The sequence below is a fragment of the Anomaloglossus baeobatrachus genome, chromosome 5 (genome assembly GCF_048569485.1).
Source record: "Anomaloglossus baeobatrachus isolate aAnoBae1 chromosome 5, aAnoBae1.hap1, whole genome shotgun sequence".
NCBI lineage: Eukaryota > Metazoa > Chordata > Amphibia > Anura > Aromobatidae > Anomaloglossus > Anomaloglossus baeobatrachus.
In genome coordinates, this window is record NC_134357.1 from 431,380,158 (window position 1) to 431,401,592 (window position 21,435).

The 21,435-nt window shown below is 47.6% G+C and overlaps 1 protein-coding gene across 2 annotated transcripts in view; it reads left to right on the forward strand.

Annotated features, from left to right (window-relative positions):
- Positions 1–21,435, forward strand: part of PHACTR3 (phosphatase and actin regulator 3) — a 275,574-nt gene that overhangs the window by 133,951 nt on the left and 120,188 nt on the right. For both annotated transcript variants that reach the window (XM_075350374.1, XM_075350375.1), the window contains exons 7-8: positions 1,350–1,588; positions 16,942–17,095. In XM_075350374.1, coding sequence (XP_075206489.1) covers positions 1,350–1,588; positions 16,942–17,095 — 393 coding nt within the window. The remainder of the gene's footprint in view (positions 1–1,349; positions 1,589–16,941; positions 17,096–21,435) is intronic.

The window sequence follows — 21,435 nt, forward strand, 5'->3', positions numbered from 1 at the left end:
TCCTGCTGTCCGTGGTGCTGAATCTCCCGGATGCTGTGTCTCTCACCACTGCAGCTATTTCCGGGATGGCTGTGTGGTGCATAGATGCATATGCATGAGAATAATGAGCCGGCTTGAAAGCAGCAGAGAGCAGTGGCCGGAAACAGCGTCGCTGGAGAAGGTGAGTTTAAAATGCTTTTTATTTTCAATGTCAGTGTTTTTCTGGTACATGTTTCACGGATCACACCATAATGGGGTTTGTGGGACATCAGTGATACCAGAAACAAATGGAAATGCGTGTACGCCAGACGGAGACACGGTCAGTGAAAAATCACTGATGTGTGCACAGACTCATTGATTTTAATGGGTCTGCATATGTCCATGATTCTGGTACATATAAAAACTGTCACATACGTACCAGAATCACTGACGTGTGAAACAAGCCTTAGAGTGGTTGCTTGTAGTTTATTTTACTTCTATAATGCAATTTAGCTCCCCATGCAATTACTTCCAACAAGCCAAACAAGCAGAGCTGCAGAGTAAGGCCTCTTTCACGCGTCAGTGATTCTGGTACGTATGTGACAGTTTTTATATGTACCAGAATGACGGACATACGCAGACCCATTAAAATCAATGGGTCTGCACACACATCAGTGATTTTTCACTGACTGTGTTTTCGTGTGGCGTACACACGTGTTCGTGATTTACGCACAGATACATGTCTATTTTTTTCTGGCATCACTGATGCCCCTCGGACCACACTATGCAGTGATCCATGAAACACGTACCAGAAAAAAAACATACACCGAAAATAAAAAGCTTTGTAAACTCACCTGTCTCCAGCGACGCTGTCTCTGGCCGCTGCTCTCTGCTGCTTCCAAACCGGCTAATTATTCTCATGCACATGCATTTCTGCAATGCACAGTTGACCCGGAAGTAGCTGCAGCGGTGAGAGACACAGCGGCCGAACACAGAATCTGAGAGACTTCAGCACCATGGACAGCAGGAGCGGGGACAGGTGAGTTTATCTCCATGTGCTATCACGAATCACGGATAGCACATGTAGAACCTACATGTGCCGTGAAACATGGCACACGGAGGGACATATGCGTTTTTAACACGCCAGTGAGAAATGTCTGTGTTTTTCACTGATGTGTGAAACAGGCCTAAAAGCATAGAGGAATGACAGAGAAGAGGCTTGAATCTCAATGAGGCAAGAGGAGAAATTTAGACAAATGTAGACAATGCGGTCACTGATCATAACTGTCTAGAATGCTTCTTTAACCTGTTAGGTGAAGAGGCAGATATAGGATTTTAAGACAATGATAGAATGTAGAGCATTACAAAAATCTTTTTGTTCCTTTTTCCAGCTTTCATAGTCGAGAAGTAAAATCTTCTCCAAAGAAGAGGATGGATTTCCGAACATCACGACCATCTAGTGTGGATAAAGGCCGAGAAGGGGTAATGAATGACGGCGACTCGGAGAATAAATGTGGCTCAATGAAGGAAGCCGAGGAAAACAAAGAAAACTTGATCAGGGATTCCAGCCATAAAGACAATGTGCTGTTATACGAGGACGAGGATGAACTCAACAACTCAGTTATCTCTGGTGAGAATTGAGAATGGCATCCTGTGTATTACCACCTGATATCTGATATTGCAATGACTCCATTCACATACAAAGCTGCATCTACATTTTCATTAAATATCTGCTCTGTGACTGTATAGAGCATGCTTTGCTGTTATGCATTGAGGGTGGTGTATTGTTGATCCCACACATTGTTTTTCAGACCTGAATTCTTGAATTTAGTACTAAAAAAGAAACATAAAAAATTCCTTATAGTCACCTCTAGGGGGAGAGCTCAGCTTATGAATTTGTACAGTTCAATGAAGTGAGCTCCCCATTGTGGCAGTTGCAGGTAACTGCTTTGATGGCGCCATGCATATAGATTCTGCAGTTATATCCTACTCCCTACCCTCTGCTCTCTATTTTTCTGACTGTAGGGCAACAACAAGAGGGGCAGAGGAAGTGAAGTAACAAGTTACTGCAGGATTACATTACAATCTAAACCCATGTTGATGTTATGAAATTCGTAGATCACAATCAATTAGAAAAATTTGCAATTCATTTGGAATAAATCGCTGAAAAATTGCCTACTACCATTCTATATCCTACAGAAGATTGCATTAGCCAAAGGAGGTTCACATGACCGCCCAGTCTTACTGATAATGTCTTACAGCTATCACATCACAAGGTATAGCACATCTCATAAGGAGGAACTATCATAGTCTCTATAAAAGCCGATGTAGGGAATGCAGAAGCCATTCTAGAGTGATTGTAGGATACTGAAAGGATGTCAGAGCTCATAGCACAGAAGTAGATAAAAGAAACAATCCCTAAAACACTGGACAAATACTCCAGACAGTAATGTATTGTACAACTGCTGCAGTGAACAAGATCAGAGTATTAAGGTCCAGTCACACTAAGCAACTTACCAGCGATCCCAACAACGATAGGGATCGCTGGTAAGTTGCTAGGAGGTTGCTGGTGAGATGTCACACTGCGACGCTCCAGCGATCCCACCAGCAACCTGACCTGGCAGGGATCGCTGGAGCGTCGCTACACGAGTTGCTGGTGAGCTCACCAGCAACCAGTGACCAGCCCCCAGCGCCGCGGGGAAGATGCTGCGCTTGGTAACTAAGGTAAATATCGGGTAACCAACCCGATATTTACCTTGGTTACCAGTGCACGGAGCTACACGTGCAGAGAGCAGGGAGCAGCGCACACTGAGCGCTGGCTCCCTGCTCTCCTAGTTACAGCACACATCGGGTTAATTACTCGATGTGTGCTGCAGCTAAATGTGCACAGAGCAGGGAGCAGCGCACACCGCTTAGCGCTGGCTCCTTGCTCTCCTACTTACAGCACACATCGGGTTAATTAACCCGATGTGTGCTGCAGCTACATGTGCACAGAGCAGGGAGCAGCGCACAATGCTCAGCGCTGGCTATTTGCTCTCCTAGTTACAGCACACATCGGGTTAATTACCCGATGTGTGCTGCAGCTAAATGTGCACAGAGCAGGGAGCAGCGCACACCGCTTAGCGCTGGCTCCTTGCTCTCCTACTTACAGCACACATCGGGTTAATTAACCCGATGTGTGCTGCAGCTACATGTGCACAGAGCAGGGAGCAGCGCACAATGCTTAGCGCTGGCTCCTTGCTCTCCTAGTTACAGCACACATCGGGTTAATTAACCCAATGTGTGCTGCAGCTACATGTGCACAGAGCAGAAGCCGGCACTGACAGTGAGAGCGGAGGCTGGTAACAAAGGTAAATATCGGGTAACCAAGGACAGGGCTTCTTGGTTACCCGATGTTTACATTGGTTACCAGCCTCAGCAGAAGCCGGCTCCTGCTGCCTGCACATTTAGTTGTTGCTGTCTCGCTGTCACACACAGCGATCTGTGCTTCACAGCGGGACAGCAACAACTAAAAAATGGCCCAGGACATTCAGCAACAACCAACGACCTCACAGCAGGGGCCAGGTTGTTGCTGGATGTCACACACAGCAACATCGCTAGCAACGTCACAAAAGTTGTTCGTTAGCAGCGATGTTGCTAGCGATGTTGCTTAGTGTGACGGGGCCTTTAGTCTCTAAATAATAATTTAATAGAAGGAGGGAGCGATAGGACAGGTGCCAAATTCCATGTGATTGATTGATATGGTGTATTTGGCATCTGTGCTGCTGCATTTGTATTACGGATTGAACTTTATTTTTCATTCTTAATTTACCGGGAAGCAGCAGCAAGCCACAGCAACTTTTTTTTAAATCAGTTTTAGTCAGAGACGATGCACTTGTTCGTCCCAACCATTTGTACTGTGTTTTCACTTCTTATGTAATGATTTTTATAAAGGATGAATAGATGCTTTTTAAACATACAAAAGCAAATTCCCGCAATTCCAGACATTTAACTGCAACCGTTTACCTCACAATATGTGTGTATGTTGCAAAAAATTTTTCATTTTTGTTTTGCCCATCTATTTTACTAGTCAAATGTTACATTCATACAGGCCATGCCAATACAGTGGTCTGCTGCAGGTGCCCGCATTTTGTATATGTGCTCACCTACCTCCTATCTATGGAGGGAGGAGCTACAGTACCTTGAGAAAGTATTCGGCCCCCTTGAATTTTTCAACCTTTTCCCGCATTTCAGGCTTCAAACATAAAGATAAAAATTGTAATGTTATGGTGAAGAATCAACAAGTGGGACACAATTGTGAAGTTGAACGAAATTTATTGCTTATTTTAAACTTTTAAAAAAAAAAAAATAACTGAAAATTTGGGCGTGCAATATTTTTTGTAACCTTTACTTTTAGTACAGCAAACTCACTCCAGAAGTTCATTGAGGATCTCTGAATGATCCAATGTTGTCCTAAATGACTGATGATGATAAATATAATCCAGCTGTGTGTAATCAAGTCTCCGTATAAATGCACCTGCTCTGTGATAGTCTCAGTGTTGTGTTTAAAGCGAAGATAGCATCATGAAGACCAAGGAACACAACAGGCAGGTCCGTGATACTGTTATGGAGAAATTTAAAGCCAGATTTGGTTACAAAAATATTTCCAAAACTTGAAACATCCCAGGGAGCACTCTGCAAGCGATCATATTGAAATGGAAGGAGTATCACACAACTGTAAATCTACCAAGACCCGCCTGTCCATCTAAACTTTCATCTCAAACAAGGAGAAGGATGATCAGAGATGCAGCAAAGGGGCCCATGATCACTCTGGATGAACTGCAGAGATCTACAGCGAGGTTGGAGAGTCTGTCCATAGGACAACAATCTGTCATACACTGCACAAATCTGGCCTTCATGGAAGAGTGGCAAGAAGAAAGCCATTTCTCAAAGATATCCATTAATATGTTGTTTAAAGTTTGCCACAAGCCACCTGGGAGACACATCAAACATGTGGAAGAAGGTGCTCTGGTCAGATGAAACCAAAATCAAACTATTTGGGCACAATGCCAAACGATATGTTTGGCGTCAAAGCAACACAGCTCATCACCCTGAACACACCATCCCCACTGTCAAACTTGGTGGTTGCAGCATCATGGTTTGGGCCTGCTTTTCTTCAGCAGGGACAGGGAAGATGGTTAAAATTGATGGGAAGATGGATGGAGCCAAATACAGGACCATTCTTGAAGAAAACCTGTTGCAGTCTGCAAAAGAACTGAGACGTTGATGGAGATTTGTCTTCCAACAAGACAATGATCCCAAACATAAAGCAAAATCTACAATGGAATGGTTCACAAATAAACGTATCCAGGTGTTAGAATGGCCAAGTCAAAGTCCAGACCTGAATCCAATCAAGAATCTGTGGAAAGAGCTGAAAACTGCTATTCACAAATGCTCTCCATCCAACCTCACTCAGCTCGAGCTGTTTGCAAAGGAAGAATGGGCAAGAATTTCAGTCTCTTGATGTGCAAAACTGATAGAGACATACCCCAAGCGACTTGCAGCTGTAATTGCAGCAAAAGGTGGCGCTACAAAGTATTAACTTAAAAGGGGACGAATAATATTGCATGCCCCACTTTTCAGTTATTTATTTTTTTAAAAAGTTTAAAATAAGCAATAAATTTCATTCAACTTCACAATTGTGTCCCACTTGTTGTTGATTCTTCACCATAACATTAAAATTGTTATCTTTATGTTTGAAGCCTGAAATGTGGGAAAAGGTTGAAAAATTCAAGAGGGCAGAATACTTTCGCAAGGCACTGTAGAGGCAGACACAAACATTCTGCTGCTAGTTCTCTTGAAATGACAGGTACTCTTTTAACTGTGTATGTCTGTTTCTACACACCGGTTTTACTAGTACAATTTGACAACCACACACGTCACACCTGTGCTGCAAACTGCTGCCACATTTTGGTTTCTATACTTGTACCTACCTAGTATTTCTTATTACGTCCTCTTTGGCAAGGATTAAAAAATTGTGGTTGATAAGATTATCAGAGGGTGTGACGGGATCACTAGGGACAGGGGAGCCTAAACTGGCCCTCAGGCTAGAGGAAACCTAGCTGACCCTGATCCCAAAGGTACATCTGAAGGTGACGATGTTTGGGCCGCCTTCCATGGCCTAGCTCCTGAACAACCCTGGTCTATTGTCCTGCCCCCCTACCGCAACCTAGGAGAGGGCCGGGACAGCAGTGGTTAATCCCACAGAAATAAGCAGTCGGGGGAAAAAGCAAAATTCAAACTCACAACAATCACTCACAGAGGTATAAAGAATATGTGATCAGGAGGAAATGAAAGGATGGGAGGAAATAATCAGACAATAGTATTTTCACAACACACCAAATAGTACTCAGAGGTACACCAGCAACTGGATAACAAAGCACAAGCAGCAGGATCACATAAAGCTATCATCGGCATGGGAAACCAGGTTCTACTATCATAAAAGGGCAGAGTCAACTGTGATAAGTCTCCTGCAGGCAACATGTGACTCAAGCAGCAATCTGTAGGCTAGCAGAAATTAACTCCTGCCGTTGTTAACAAGAGCACAGCTGGTCGACACTCGAGTCTGTCTGTGCAACTCAAAAGCAACATCGTGTGGAGTGTTTGGCTCAGATGTAGTTCTGACACTCCGTGAGTTTTGAGCCAGCCAGACAAAGATTGTGTGAGGTAGCGTCGTCGGCTGCGCTGCAGAAGACACGGGATCCAGGCACCAAGGTTCACAGCACACGGTTTATTACAAAGAAAAAAAGTCCACAATAGTACATATGTGCCTTTCCGGCAGAGAACTCAGGGAGATGTGATCACTCCCTCACACCCGGCACACCTGCCCTTGTTCCTGAATCTATTTAACCCTCCCTTCAGCCTGTAGGGAAACAGCATTAACCCTATAGTGGATTATCATGGAGTGAGCACAACCGGGGCGAGACATACCGGCCGTCATAGATAACCCCGGTCACAGTCTCACATACCCCCCCCTCAGTTCAAGCGTGCGGGGTTGAACTCCTGCCATCAAACACGGGCCGCGGGACAAGGCATCGGCGTTGCCCTGCAACCTACCGGCCCGGTGTTCAACCGTAAACCGGAAGTTCTGCAGAGAAAGGAACCACCGGGTAACCCGGGCATTCCGTTCCTTGGCGGACCTCATCCAGACCAGTGGAGAGTGATCCGTCACCAAGCGAAACTGACGTCCCAGCAGGTAATAGCGTAGGGACTCCAAGGCCCACTTGATCGCCAGGCACTCCTTCTCCACTACGCTATAATTCCGCTCGGGAGGGGTGAGCTTCCTACTTAAGAAGGTGACGGGGTGTTCCTCCCCCTGAACCACCTGAGACAGCACTGCCCCTAGGCCGACCTCCGAGGCGTCAGTCTGTACTATGAACTCCTTCCGGAAATCAGGGTTGACAAGAACGGGCTGTCCGCACAGGACCCCCTTCAGGGCCCGGACGGAGTCCTCGGCCTGCGGAGTCCAGCGCACCATGACGGACTTCTTGCCTTTGAGAAGGTCCGTCAAGGGGGCTGATAGTCCCGCAAAATCCTTTACAAACCTCCTGTAGTACCCCATGATACCCAGGAAGGCCCTAACCTGCTTCGTGGTCAGGGGTCTAGGCCACTTCTGGATCGCCTCAACTTTGTTAATTTGGGGCTTAATCACTCCTTGGCCTATTACGTAGCCCAAGTAGCGGGCTTCCGTGAGTCCCAACGCACATTTCTTGGGATTGGCTGTCAATCCGGCTGTTCGAAGCGCGTCCACCACCGCTTGTACCTGTTCCAAGTGGGTCTGCCAATCGGAGCTATAAATAATGATGTCATCAAGGTACGCTGATGCATACGCCTGGTGGGGTTCCAGCACTAAGTCCATCAACCTCTGGAACGTGGCCGGAGCGCCATGTAATCCAAAAGGCAAGACAACATAGTGGAAGAGACCCTCCGGCGTAACAAAAGCGGTTTTCTCCTTGGCGGACTCCGTTAGTGGCACCTGCCAGTACCCCTTGGTCAGGTCGAGCGTGGTAAAATATCGCGCCTGTCCCAGCCTATCAATCAGCTCATCCACCCGGGGCATAGGGTAGAGATCGAACTTGGATATTTCGCTCAATCTCCTAAAGTCATTGCAGAACCTTAAGGAGCCATCGGGTTTTGGTATTAGGACAATCGGACTAGCCCATTCACTCCGGGATTTTTCGATGACCCCCAGGCGTAACATTGTCTTTACTTCCTCCGATATGGCTTGTCGTCGAGCCTCCGGTACTCGGTATGACTTCAGGCGTACCTTCAGGTGGGGCTCGGTGACAATATCATGTCGTATCAGACTGGTCCTACCGGGCAGCTCGGAGAAGACATCGGGGTTCTGCTGAACCAACCGTCTGGCCTCTCGCCTCTGTGTCTTGGTGAGGGCTTCTCCAATCCTTACTTCCGGTTCGTCCTCTCCGGAGGTCGCTGGAGCCGGATGTGAACGACCCGAAGAGGAGGGAGGTGGGGAAAAAACAGCCATCAGGCTTTCCCGTTCCTGCCAAGGTTTTAATAGGTTGACATGGTATAGTTGTTCAGGTTTCCGCCTACCGGGCTGCAATACTTTATAGTTAACCACCCCGACTCTTTCCTTTATCTCGTAGGGGCCTTGCCACTGAGCCAGGAATTTACTCTCCGCCGTGGGAATCAATACCAACACCCGATCCCTGGGATTAAAGGTCCGCACGGTGGCTTGTCTATTGTAGCGGCCGCTTTGCGCGGCCTGAGCCTCCTGTAAATGCTCCTTCACAATTGGCATGACCGCGCTTATGCGGTTCTGCATACCCAAAATGTGTTCAATCACACTTTTATGGGGGGTGGGCTCCTGCTCCCAGGTTTCTTTTGCCAGGTCCAACAATCCCCGGGGATGTCGCCCGTATAACAATTCAAAAGGCGAAAACCCCGTGGATGCCTGTGGCACCTCTCGTATGGCAAACATCAAATAGGGAAGCATCATATCCCAGTCTTTCCCGTCTTTGGAAATCACCCTTTTGAGCATGGTTTTCAGGGTTTTATTGAATCGTTCCACTAAACCATCCGTCTGAGGATGATACACAGACGTACGCAACTGCTTGATCTGGAGTAGCCGGCATAGCTCTTTGGTCACTTTAGACATGAATGGGGTCCCCTGATCCGTAAGGATCTCCTTGGGCAACCCCACCCGGCAGAACACAGCAAACAACTCCCGAGCTATAAGCTTGGCTGCAGTATGTCTGAGAGGTATCGCCTCTGGATACCGGGTGGCATAGTCAACGATCACTAGGATATGCTGGTGCCCTCGAGCAGACTTTACGAGGGGCCCCACCAGATCCATCCCTATCCGTTCAAAAGGGACTTCTATAATGGGTAACGGTACCAACGGACTGCGAAAGTGGGTCAGGGGTGCGGTAAGCTGACACTCCGGGCAGGTTTCGCAGAACCGTTTTACCTCCCCAAAGACCCCGGGCCAATAGAACCTTTGCAATATTCGCTCCTGCGTTTTCTTGACCCCTAGGTGACCACTCATCAGGTGTTTATGAGCCAAGTCGAGGACCCGCCGGCGATACGGCTGGGGCACCACCAACTGCTCTACCCCTACGCCCCGTATTTCATCTACCCGGTAGAGTAAATCCTGCTTAAGAGCGAAATGGGGGTATCTTACCTGGGCACCAGGCAGCTGTGCCACCCCGTCAACTACTGTCACCCGACTCCGGGCATGTATTAATGTAGGGTCCTGGAGTTGGGCTGTCCCAAACATATCCGGGGACGCCTCCAACTCCGGGATGGGCTCGACCGTCTCAGCCTCTCCTGCCAATACCTCTAGGGGCGACCTATCAGGTTCACATCCTGTCCCTATCATGGGGACCCCTACGGCAGGCGTCCCGGATTCTGGATTGTAGGGCTCAGGTCCCGGACTGACCAATATCTGAGGGGACTTAGGAGGTCCCTTCCATAAAGTCCAAAAATAGGGCAGATCCCTTCCTAGGATCACATCATAGGGAAGAGTATTAATAAGTCCCACCTCATGTTGCACCTGACCGCAAGGTGCTGTGATGGTGACTATCCCCGTGGGATAGTCTCGGCGGTCCCCATGTATGCAAACCACCCCCACGGTACGTCCTGTGGCCTTTACTTTAGCCCTTAGGGTTGATCGCACAAGGGTCACTAAGCTTCCGGAATCCAACAAGCCTGTAACCGGATATCCATTCACCTGAATTTGGCACAAGTGGGGCTCAGTCTCTGGGTAGACCAGGTCAGCGGTACACACCACCTGAGCATACATTGAACCCCGCCGGGTAACCCCACAATCCATGGGCTCCGTGGTGAGTGGACACTGGGCTTCCATATGTCCCACCCGCTGGCACCGCCAACATCTAATAGGGAAGGACACCCCCTTGACGAGTTGTCGTTTAGGGTACATAGTTTTCCGGACCTCAGGGACGGAGGGTGCGGCTTCAGACGGGACGGTAGCGGACTCCCGCACCGGTGTCAGCGGTGGGTCCTTGGCCCTAGGCTTAAAGAGGCCGGACCGACGGGCGGTACGCAAAGTCTCAGTGTCCCGTATCAAGTCCTGCGTAGCCACATGCCGCTCTACCAGGGACACTAATTGGTCCAGGGTACTCGGGTCACCCTGTCCGACCCACCGTTGAACGGTGACGGGTAAAGTGCGCACAAAACGATCCACTACTACCCTTTCCACCATTTGCGCCGGGCTCAGAGTGTCAGGCTGCAACCACTTTTCTACAAGATGTAACAAGTCATAGGCCTGGGAGCGTACGGGTTTGGCTTCCTCAAAGAACCACTGATTTACCCGCTGAGCCCGTACATAGGTATTCACCCCCAACCGAGCCAGTATTTCGGCTTTCAGGGTCACATAGTCAATGGCGTCCTCGGTACAGAGGTCCAGGTATGCTTTTTGGGGTTCCCCCGTCAGATAGGGTGACAATACCTCAGCCCACTGCGGGGTCGGCAGCTTTTCCCGCTCGGCCACCCGTTCAAACACCGCCAGGAACGCTTCCACATCATCACCCGGGGTCATCTTTTGCAACGCTTGTCTCACCGCTTTCCGGATGCTGCCGTCGTCACCCGGTCCCTGGGTTGTTGCTGCCGGTCCGGCACGGATCGACTTGGCCAGGAGAACCATCTGTTCTTGGTGCCTTTTTTCCTGCAATTGCAAGGCTTGCTGCTGACGTGCATTGGCCTGATCCATCTGTTCTTGGAATTTTTTTTCCTGCACTTGCAAGGATTGGAGCAGGTGTGCATTGGTCTGTTGCTGCTGTGCATTAGCCTGTTGCTGCTGTGCATTAGCCTGAGCCAAATGCTTTATTATGTCCTCCATGGCGTCGCCGGGTTTGGGCTGTATTATAGCCGCTCGAATCCAGGACATGCGCAGCTGGGTCACCAGGGATGGATGCTACACCTCACCGGCTGTCATGCCCGCCGATTCTCCACCATATGTGAGGTAGCGTCGTCGGCTGCGCTGCAGAAGACACGGGATCCAGACACCAAGGTTCACAGCACACGGTTTATTCCAAAGAAAAAAAGTCCACAATAGTACATATGTGCCTTTCCAGCAGAGAACTCAGGGAGATGTGATCACTCCCTCACACCCGGCACACCTGCCCTTGTTCCTGAATCTATTTAACCCTCCCTTCAGCCTGTAGGGAAACAGCATTAACCCTATAGTGGATTATCATGGAGTGAGCACAACCGGGGCGAGACATACCGGCCGTCATAGATAACCCCGGTCACAGTCTCACAATTGTCAAAAGTTAATTATAGTTTTGTAAAAAATCCATGGTAAAAGAAAAAGTGTCAATGGCCATGGACGTGGTAAATGAAAAAATAAAACATACCACAGCTAAGAATGTTGGGGCTTCTAGGAGAATCATCACAACCATGTGAAACCGAGAGGTTACTCACAGGATACAGCAGGTCATGAACGAGGAACGAGACCAGACTAGGTTTAAACACAAACTTTTTATAACCTGGTAAAGGCAACGGGGATGCAAAGCAAATGCAAACACAAAGAAATGTACAGGCACCCGGATACTGAACCGGGATCAGCATGCTGGGCTAAGGACTGACCTCAATAAGACAGGAACCAACAGGAACCGTTTACCTAGCCAGGAACTTCTGGAAACACTACAAGATGTAAATCACTGGATGTAGTAAGGAGCTGTCCCTGGACCAGCACACCAATTAACAATCTTAGCAGAAACTCTAATTCCCCGCCCTTCCCCCACACATAGAAGGAACACCGGAAAGTACCCAGGGGTTTACCACTTTCTAGCAGAAATACACAAACATTACTGCAGCAATGGCTGCTGCGTAGTATATATTAGACCTGATCTGGCGCCAAACCACTATTAAGTCAGTGTGCACACTTGTCCACAAAAATAAAAAGATATAGGCCAGGCCTGAGCTCAGGACACACTGTAAGGCTATGTGCCCACGTTGCGTTCTGTCCCTGCAGAAATTTCTGCAGCGATTTGAACAGCACACGTGCGCTTCAAATCGCTGCAGAAACAGTCCATACTGAAAAGCCGATTTCATGCGCTCTGGATGCAGCCCCTCCCATAGACAGAGCGGGGGCTGCATGCAAAGCGCATGAAAGAAGTGACATGTCACTTCTTAGAACGCAGCGCTTCGTCAGCAGCCGAAGCACTGCGTTCTAATACGCCACGTGGGCATGGATTAGGCACAATCTTCATAGATTGTGCTGGGGATGCAGGACGCATGCAGTTACGCTGCGGTGCAGAACGCAGCGTAACTGCATGAAAATACGCTACGTGGGCACATAGCCTTACGTGTATTTATCTCCAGAGGCATCTGGGCAAAGAGATAACCGTTCCGTGTCCAGCTCTGCAACAGTTCTGTATGGCACCAACAATCACCAGGGACAATTCTACTCAAGGCTGAAGTCACAGTCTTATTGGAAGGCCTCAGATCAAGATCACCTCTGGATTCGGATCTGCAGTAGTTTTCTCTCTCAGACGACAGTTTATATCCACTCACAAGCAGTTGAGTGGACTATGCTTGCACAGCAGTCAGCGACCTCTCTCTCTCACTCCAGGTCTGCTAGCACTGACCAGGACAGCGGCAGCCATCTCTCTCTCCAGTCTCTCTGCTCTGAGTTCCTCCTCTCCCCTTCCTCTTCCAGGCTGCACAGACATCCCCATGGTGGCTAGGTTGGAAGATTGCTCCTGGCTCATCAGGATCATCAGCCTTCTCACATAACACTGCAACTGACTCACCAGTCCTCTCACATCAACCACTGGCACCAACTGTCTGGGGAATAGTACTACCAAATGCAGGTCACAATTGGCGTCTTTTGCCTCCAGCAAATGTATTCGTGAGGAGGAAGTGGAGGCGTCACACAATATATGGCACTGTACTGGTACCTTTGACAGCGACACCAATAATTTGAATTAGGGTTCTGCACAGATGAGTTTGACAATATTTACAAATGACTACGTTGGGTATTTATTTGTGCCCTGTGCGCACTTACCGGTTTTTGCCACGGATTTCCTGCATATTTCACTTCATGTTATGTTCATAACATCTCTGCAGTGATTCAAAAGCAAATCCTATGGGAAAAAAAAGGCTGTGCGCACTATGCGGATTTTGACAGCTGCATATTTTGCTGCGGGATTCCCGCAGCAAAAACAATTGCATGTCACTTCTTTTCCGCATGTCGCTGCGACATTTCACTCCATTGGCTGCAATGTAATCGTATAATCCCGCAGGGAATAACGCAGGCAGCAAATTCTGTGCGGTTCATTGTGTTTTCCTTGGTATTCCCTGCGGTATTTCGCGGTTCTGGGACATAATGTTCATCGCTGCCCTGCGGTTTGCAGGGAAGCGATGTCATTATGACAGAAAGAGGAACCGGAGCAGAGAGTAAACACACACATATCACAGACACAGACATATAGTAAACACACACATCACACTCACACACAGACACAGACATGTAGAATACACATACAAATCAAACCGACATATATATAAAAAAAAACACGTGGGCTCCGCCGTATTTTTACCGTCCAGCCGAGGTAAACACACAGCGGCGGCCCGGTATTCTCAGGCTGGGGAGAGCGAGGGACAGGGTTAATGCCCGCCCTCCCACAGCTGAGAATATCATCCCGCAGCTGCCCCGGAACTGTCGCATCCATTATGCGGCAGCCCCGGAGTGTAAACGGCTTTTCCTGTTGCCGTGATGCTGTGGCAATCAGGGTAATAATGAGTTAATGGCAGCGCATCGCCGCCACGAAGTCCAGGCTTGATCATGGCAGCGTCTATGAGACAGCTTTCATGATTAACCTGTAAGTAAAGTGAATAAACACATACACCGAAAAATCCTTTTATTTTAAATAAAACACAAAAAAGCCCCTCTTTCACACCTTTATTAACCCCCCCCCAACACACAGCTCCGACGTAATCCACCGAGGTCCCACATCGCTTGCATGCAGCCGCGACTGACACTGTACTGAATGCAGCCTCGTAACGAGCCTGCAGAGGTAACCACAGGTCATTTCCCACGGCCGGTAATGTGAACACACTACCGCTCGGGAGAAATGCAGCGTGTCGATTGTTAATTGATCTGTCCTCTATCTATCTATCCCTCTATCTATTCTTCTATCTATCTGTCTATTTATCTATCTATCTACTATCTATCACAGAAGGAAATTACTTTTTTTTTTTTCTTTCAATGTGCTTTATTGCATTGAATGCATTAAAACACATGTACTAACCCGCCGCAAAACCGCGGTAATACCGCGGCAATACCACGGTAAAACCGCAGCAAACCGCGGCAAACCGCATGCGGTTTTTTGGGTGCGGTTTGCCGCGTTTTTTTACCGCGGGTGCCGTAATCTTTCTGACCCTGCGGAATTTTCTTAATTACGTTTTCCAGTGCGCACAGGGCCTTGGATAGGTTTTTTTTTATCTTATAAAACATGAAAAGTAGAGCAGTATGGATCTCAGAGTGTTACACATGATGATTCTTGGCCTTTTGGAAGGTTTGCAGTTTTGCGCATCACAGTGAATCGATTTGCTGGCAAATTCAAATTTCAAAATACTGAATCATCTCTCGTGATTTTGCCATATGATATATTGCACTTTAATTTTTTTTTGTTGCCTTCTATAGTTTTTCATAAGACAGTTAGTAAACCTCAGCAGTAAGGCTAAGAATGCACTTTGCGTTCTATTCTGCAGCGTGTAAGTCACTGCGTGTGCGTCTCAGAACGCAGCCGAAAAAGCTGCGTTCTGAGACGCATTCGGCAGAACGCAAAGTGCGGACATTCCTGGTGAGAATTCATGCATTCTGGATGCTTTCTCTGCCATAGACAGAATAGGAAAAGCATCCAGAACGCACATTTTTCACAGAACGCACCCACTCGGCTCTGCAGCATCCCCATAGACTTGCAGCAGAGCCGAGTGGGACCGCACTGTCACTGTCATGGCTGGCTGCGGAGAGTGCCGCGCGATTAGAATGAACTCGGATGAACTTCACCCGACTTCATTGTGATCGCGCGGCTCTGTGTGTGTGCCGCGGCTTGATTTGCGGTCACACGTGAAGGACTCACTTGTGATCGCAAATCCCCTGAGTGACTGCACTGAGCTGCGCGATCAGCTGTGCTTTCACTCAGGTTACTCACGGCCACAGCTGCAGTCCTCCCCCTGAGAGTGGTGGCCGCGAGTAACCTCAGTGACAGCACAGCTGATCGCGCGACTCACTTCAATTGCTGCATGGAGCTCACAGGAGCGGCGGTGTTCTACTGCCGCTCCTGTCAGGTTCCGATGTAGCAGAGCTGGAAGCGTCTGGGGACCTTGCGTGGATTACGTCGGACCTGGAGGTGTTTTTGAGGGGTTAATAAAGTGGTGAAAGAGGGTGTTTTTTTGTCTTTCATTACAAATAAATGATTTTTTGGATGTGTGTGTTTATTAACTTTAACTTACAGGTTCATCATGGAAGGTATCTCGGGGAGACGCCTGCCATGATTAACCTAGGACTTAGTGGCAGCTAGGGGCTGCTGCCATTAACTCCTTATTATCCCGTTTGCCACCGCACCAGGGCAATTCGGGATGAGCCGGTAAAGTCCCGGGACTGTCGCATCTAATGCATGCGGCAAATCCGGGTGGCTGCTGGCTTCCCATCCTGAGAATACCAGCCTTCAGCCGTGTGGCTTTACCTGGCTGGTATCCAAATGTGGGGGGTACCACACGTCGTTTTTTTTCATTTATTTATTTTACTGCTTGATATAGACACGCCGACCGGCGGCTGTGATTGGTTGCAGTGAGACAGCTGTCACTCAGCATGGGGGCGTGTCTGACTGCAACCAATCAAAGGCGCCGGTGGGCAGGGAAAGCAGGGAATACGTGATGCATTAATGAGCGGCCGGCATTTTCAAAAGAGAAGCCGCCACAGTGAGAACCCCGTGCAGCGCCGCTCCGGTGATCGTGGATCGGTGAGTATGAGAGAGGGGGTGCGAAGGAGAGACAGACATGGACAGAGAGATAGAGACATAGAGAGAGAGAGAGACCGACCGCCCGACAGAGAGAGAAAGACGAAAGAAGTGCCTTTGTTATGTTAAAAAAAAAAGTGGCTCGCAATAATAATGCAATGCAAGGTCACTGCTTAACATTTTGGCAGCGATTTTCTACAACTCATTGATTTCAATGGGTGTAGAACGCAGCCAAAATGGCAAAAACAACTGACATGCTGCTTTTTTGAACGCATGTTTTTTGCCACAAAATATGCAAATTAAATACAGCGTTTAGAAACGCAAAGTGCGGTCTGAAAATCACCATTTTCCATGGACTTTGCTGGAAAATCAAAACGCATGCATTTTGGCATGAAAAAGGTGCTTCTCAAAAAGGACATAAAAAGCACCTGAAACGCAGGTGGAAACACAAAGTGCGTTCTTAGCCTAAATCCTTCTTCTTTTACTTCAGGAACTTTGCCTAGAAAATACAAGAAGGAGCTGCTGGCAGTTAAACTGAGAAACCGTCCCAGCAAGCAAGAGCTGGAGGACAGAAACATCTTTCCCCGGAGAACGGATGAAGAGAGGCAGAAAATACGACAGCAAATCGAAATTAAACTTTCAAAGTAAGTGCCTGGGAATTTTCTGTACCATACTAACTGTATAAAATGACTAACATGTATGTAAGTGCCACCATCAGAGGGAAAGTACCCATATACCTATGCCCCCTATAATAGTCAGTCTTTGGCGCTGCCCCCCTAGCCTTATAAAAACCATCCATAGTTTATGTCCACAGTAACCCCATAAGGGCCCCATAATAGTAACAGTTACATGGGCCCTATTATAGACAATTAGTGCCCCTATTACACCACTGGTAAAAGTGTTTCTCCAAGTATCTGTCTGAACCCGCAGGAGCTTTACATTTCCTTTAAAAAATCCCCTAGAAATGCCAGACGCAGTGAGCTCACTAAAGTGACTACAAATATCCGATGAGCCCAGTGATTGTCTGCAGCGGTCATATACACTGTACTTGTGATGATATATCACAGATGCATGTAGTCAAAAAAGAGTGGCTCAGCAGCAGAGAGGCCGCACTTGACCTGGGGAGGGGGAGTGACACCTGAGGGTTTTTTTTATCGTGAGGTAACAGTCAAAAACACTTGAGCTTTATTTGAGTGTTATTTATATTTTTTTTTAAAGAATGCAAGTTCAGTAAGGACCGACACTTAGGGGAGGTATGTTACACATCGACCATTTGACCCAGTGCAATAGTCATGAGGATAATGGTGCACTTTGGGAACATTATGGGCATGACCAGATCCTTGCCATGGTTGGTTACTATAACTCACAGTCCTAGCAGAGATATTTTAATAGAAACAGTCTAAAATTACATAATGTACCAGAAAATCCAGAAATAGGAGCCAGCAGAACTCATACTGCATCGGGCCGCACAAAATAACTGGAGGAAAATAACAACATGTTCTTATTCTGCAAAAGCAAATTGTCCCTTGTGAATTGCGGCTCTTGGAAGCTCTTCCTTCCATCAGAAGTTACTGATTAATCTGCTGCTGACGGCGGAGGCTCCTTGTAGGTCCGATCGGATCATACACTGACAAAGTCTGCTGCCGCCTGGACACCAGTATAAAGATTAAAAGGGTTTATGCTTTTGCCACTTATTTGTTATTGATGTAATGGATATAAAATAATAAATGAAGACACTTATTAATTGGTGTTTATTCAAATTGTCCTAAGGGTATGTGCGCACGTTGCTTTTTACCTGCTTTTTACCTGCTTTTTTGCTGCTTTTTCTTCTGCGCTGTTTAATGCCAAAATGGATGTGTTCTTCTATTCAAGCAAAGTCTATGGGAATTTGGGTTTCTTGTTCACACTATGTTGTTCAAAATGCTGCCTTTTTGTGGCAGAACTTTGGTCAAAAACTCAGCTTTGCAGTGCAAAACCCAAATGGCAAAAACAATTGACATGTTGCTTCTTTGAAAAGCTGAGTTTTTGACCAAAGTTCTGCCACAAAAAGGCAGCATTTTGAACAACATAGTGTGAACAAGAAACCCAAATTCCCATAGACTTTGCTTGAATAGAAGAACACATCCATTTTGGCATTAAACAGCGCAGAAGAAAAAGCAGCAAAAAAGCAGGTAAAAAGCAGGTAAAAAGCAACGTGCGCACATACCCTAAAAAAGAGATGGCAAATATGTACAATGGTAATTATTTCACACTGGTACAATGGTACAATGTTCACACTTTGCGTTTTTTTACCTCGAAAAAAAGCAGCATTGTATTGTCCTAGCAAAGTGAAGGAAATTTCCAAAATCTCATGCACATGATGCTTATTTTTTCCTTGCAGTGTTATATTTATAGTATGTCAATTCTGCCGTTTTTTTTGCTGCGTTTTCACCCATTTTAATGAATGGGGGAAAAACATATATATAACAAAAAATAAAAAATGCACATATATTAAACACAGTGTTTTTTATGCCAACATATCAGTAATTCCAGCAGATTTTTCTGCTGCAAATACTGAAAGTGTGCGCATACCCTTAAGGGTGCTTTACACGCTGCAACATCGCTAACGATTGCTAGCGATGTCGAGCGCGATAGATCCCGCTCCCATTGCTCATGCGACATTTGGTGCTCGCTGCCGTAGCGAACATTATCTCTACGGCAGCGTCACACGCACATACCTGGTCAGCGACGTCGCTGTGATCGCCGAACAATCCCTTCCTCAAGGGGGAGGTGCGTTCGGCGTCATAGCGACGTCACTGTGGCGTCACTAAGCGGCCGGCCAATAGAAGCGGAGGGGCGGAGATGAGCGGGACGTAACATCCCGCCCACCTCCTTCCTTCCGCATTGCCGCTGGACGCAGGTAAGGAGATGTTCGTCGCTCCCGTGGTGTCACACATAGCGATGTGTGATGCCGCAGGAAGACGGCCGGCTCCATGCTTTTGTGAGCCCTGGGCGAAAGAGTCTGAGTGGGCCCCATCCACACATAGACATGCCAGATACATACACATACAGGCATACGTACACATACTTATTTAGAGAGAAATTCACAAAAACACATAAATAGACATAAATCTATACACAGTCATATATAGATACACATCATACCTGCACAGACACATTATTTTTATATATTTATCCTGTATATATATTTCTAATATTGGGATGCCGGCAACAGCCTCATTCACCTCCCGGCTTGTCTAACAGACATGGCCGCACATAGAGAACACTAACACTGCTGTATATACATCACAAGAGAGGCTCGGGACATACACATTACTGGGGGGAATACATATTACTGAAGAAAGGGGTATACAGCAATGGGGGGCATACAGCTCTAGAGGAGGGCAGTGACTCTGAGGTGGGGGGACAAACAGCTGTGAGGTGGGGGGTGACATGCAGCTCTGGGGGTATACAGCTCTGGGGTGGGGGGGGACATACAGCTCTGAGGGGTTTACAGCACTGGGGTGGGGGGACATACAACTCTGAGGGGGTATACAGCACCTGGGTGAAGGGAACATACAGCTCTGAGGGGGTATACAGCACCTGGGTGGAGGGGACATACAACTCTGGGGGTATAGTAGTATGCAGCCCCCATATTGTGTTATGAAGCCCCCATAGTCCTCCATATAGTATTATGTAGCCCCCATATGCACTATGCAGCCCCCATATAACATTAAGCAGCCCCCATATAGCACAATGCAGACCCATATAGCATTAGGCACCTTCATGTAGTATACAGCCCGCATATAGCACAATGCAGACTCAGATGGCATTGGGCATCCTCATGTAGTATACAGCCCACATATAGCACAATGGAGACACATATAGCATTAGGCACCTTCATGTAGTATACAGCCCACATATAGCACAATGCAAACCCAGATAGCAATAGGCACCCTCATGTAGTATACAGACCACATATAGCACAATACAGTTCCAGATAGCATTAGGCACCCTCATGTAGTATACAGCCCCTATATACCACAGTACAGAGCCAGATAGCATTAGGCACCCTCATGTAGTATATAGCCCCTATATACCACAGTGCAGAGCCAGATAGCATTAAGCACCCTCATGTAGTGCAGAGCCCCTATATAGTACACTGTAGAGTCAGATAGCATTAGGCACAGTCATGTAGTATACAGCCCCTAAATACCACAGTGCAGAGCCAGATAGCATTAGGCACCCTCATGTAGTACACAGCACCTATATAGAACAGTGCAGAGCCAGATAGCATTAGGTATCTTCATGTAGTACACAGCCCTATATAGTACAGTGCAGACCCAGACAGCACAGTGCAGAGCCAGATAGCATTAGGCACCCTCATGTAGCATACAGCAATATATAGCACAGCCTGTATATAGCACACTTCAGAGCCAGATAGCAGTAGGCACCCTCATGTAGTATACCGCTTGTATATAGCACAGTGCAGAGCCAGATAGCAGTAGGCACCCTCATGTAGCATACAGCTTGTATATAGGCTATATAAAAGCTGTATGCTACATGAGGATACCTATTGCTATCTGGCTCTGCACTGTGCTATATACAGGCTGTGCTATATAATATAGCACAGCCTGTATACAGCAGAGTGCAGAGCCAGATAGCAGTAGGCACCCTTATGTAGTATACAGTGATTAATACTCACGTCTCCTCGTTCCCCCGCTGATCCGGTCTCCTTGGCGCGTCTATTGCTGTCGCTCGCTCTGACCTCTCAGCAGGCGCGCAGTGATGACGTCACCGCGCTCTGCTGCAGAGCTGTCAGAACGCCGACAGTCACAGCGGGGAGAATGATAAGAGAGGGAGCGCGCCACTCACTCTCTCATCATTGCTCTCAATTGTATCGGCACCTGCGATGCCGATACAATTGAAAGCGCGATCCTCGGCGGGGGGCGGTGACAGCGCAGCTACCAGGCCCCCCTGAGTAGCGGTGCGCCACTCCTGCCAC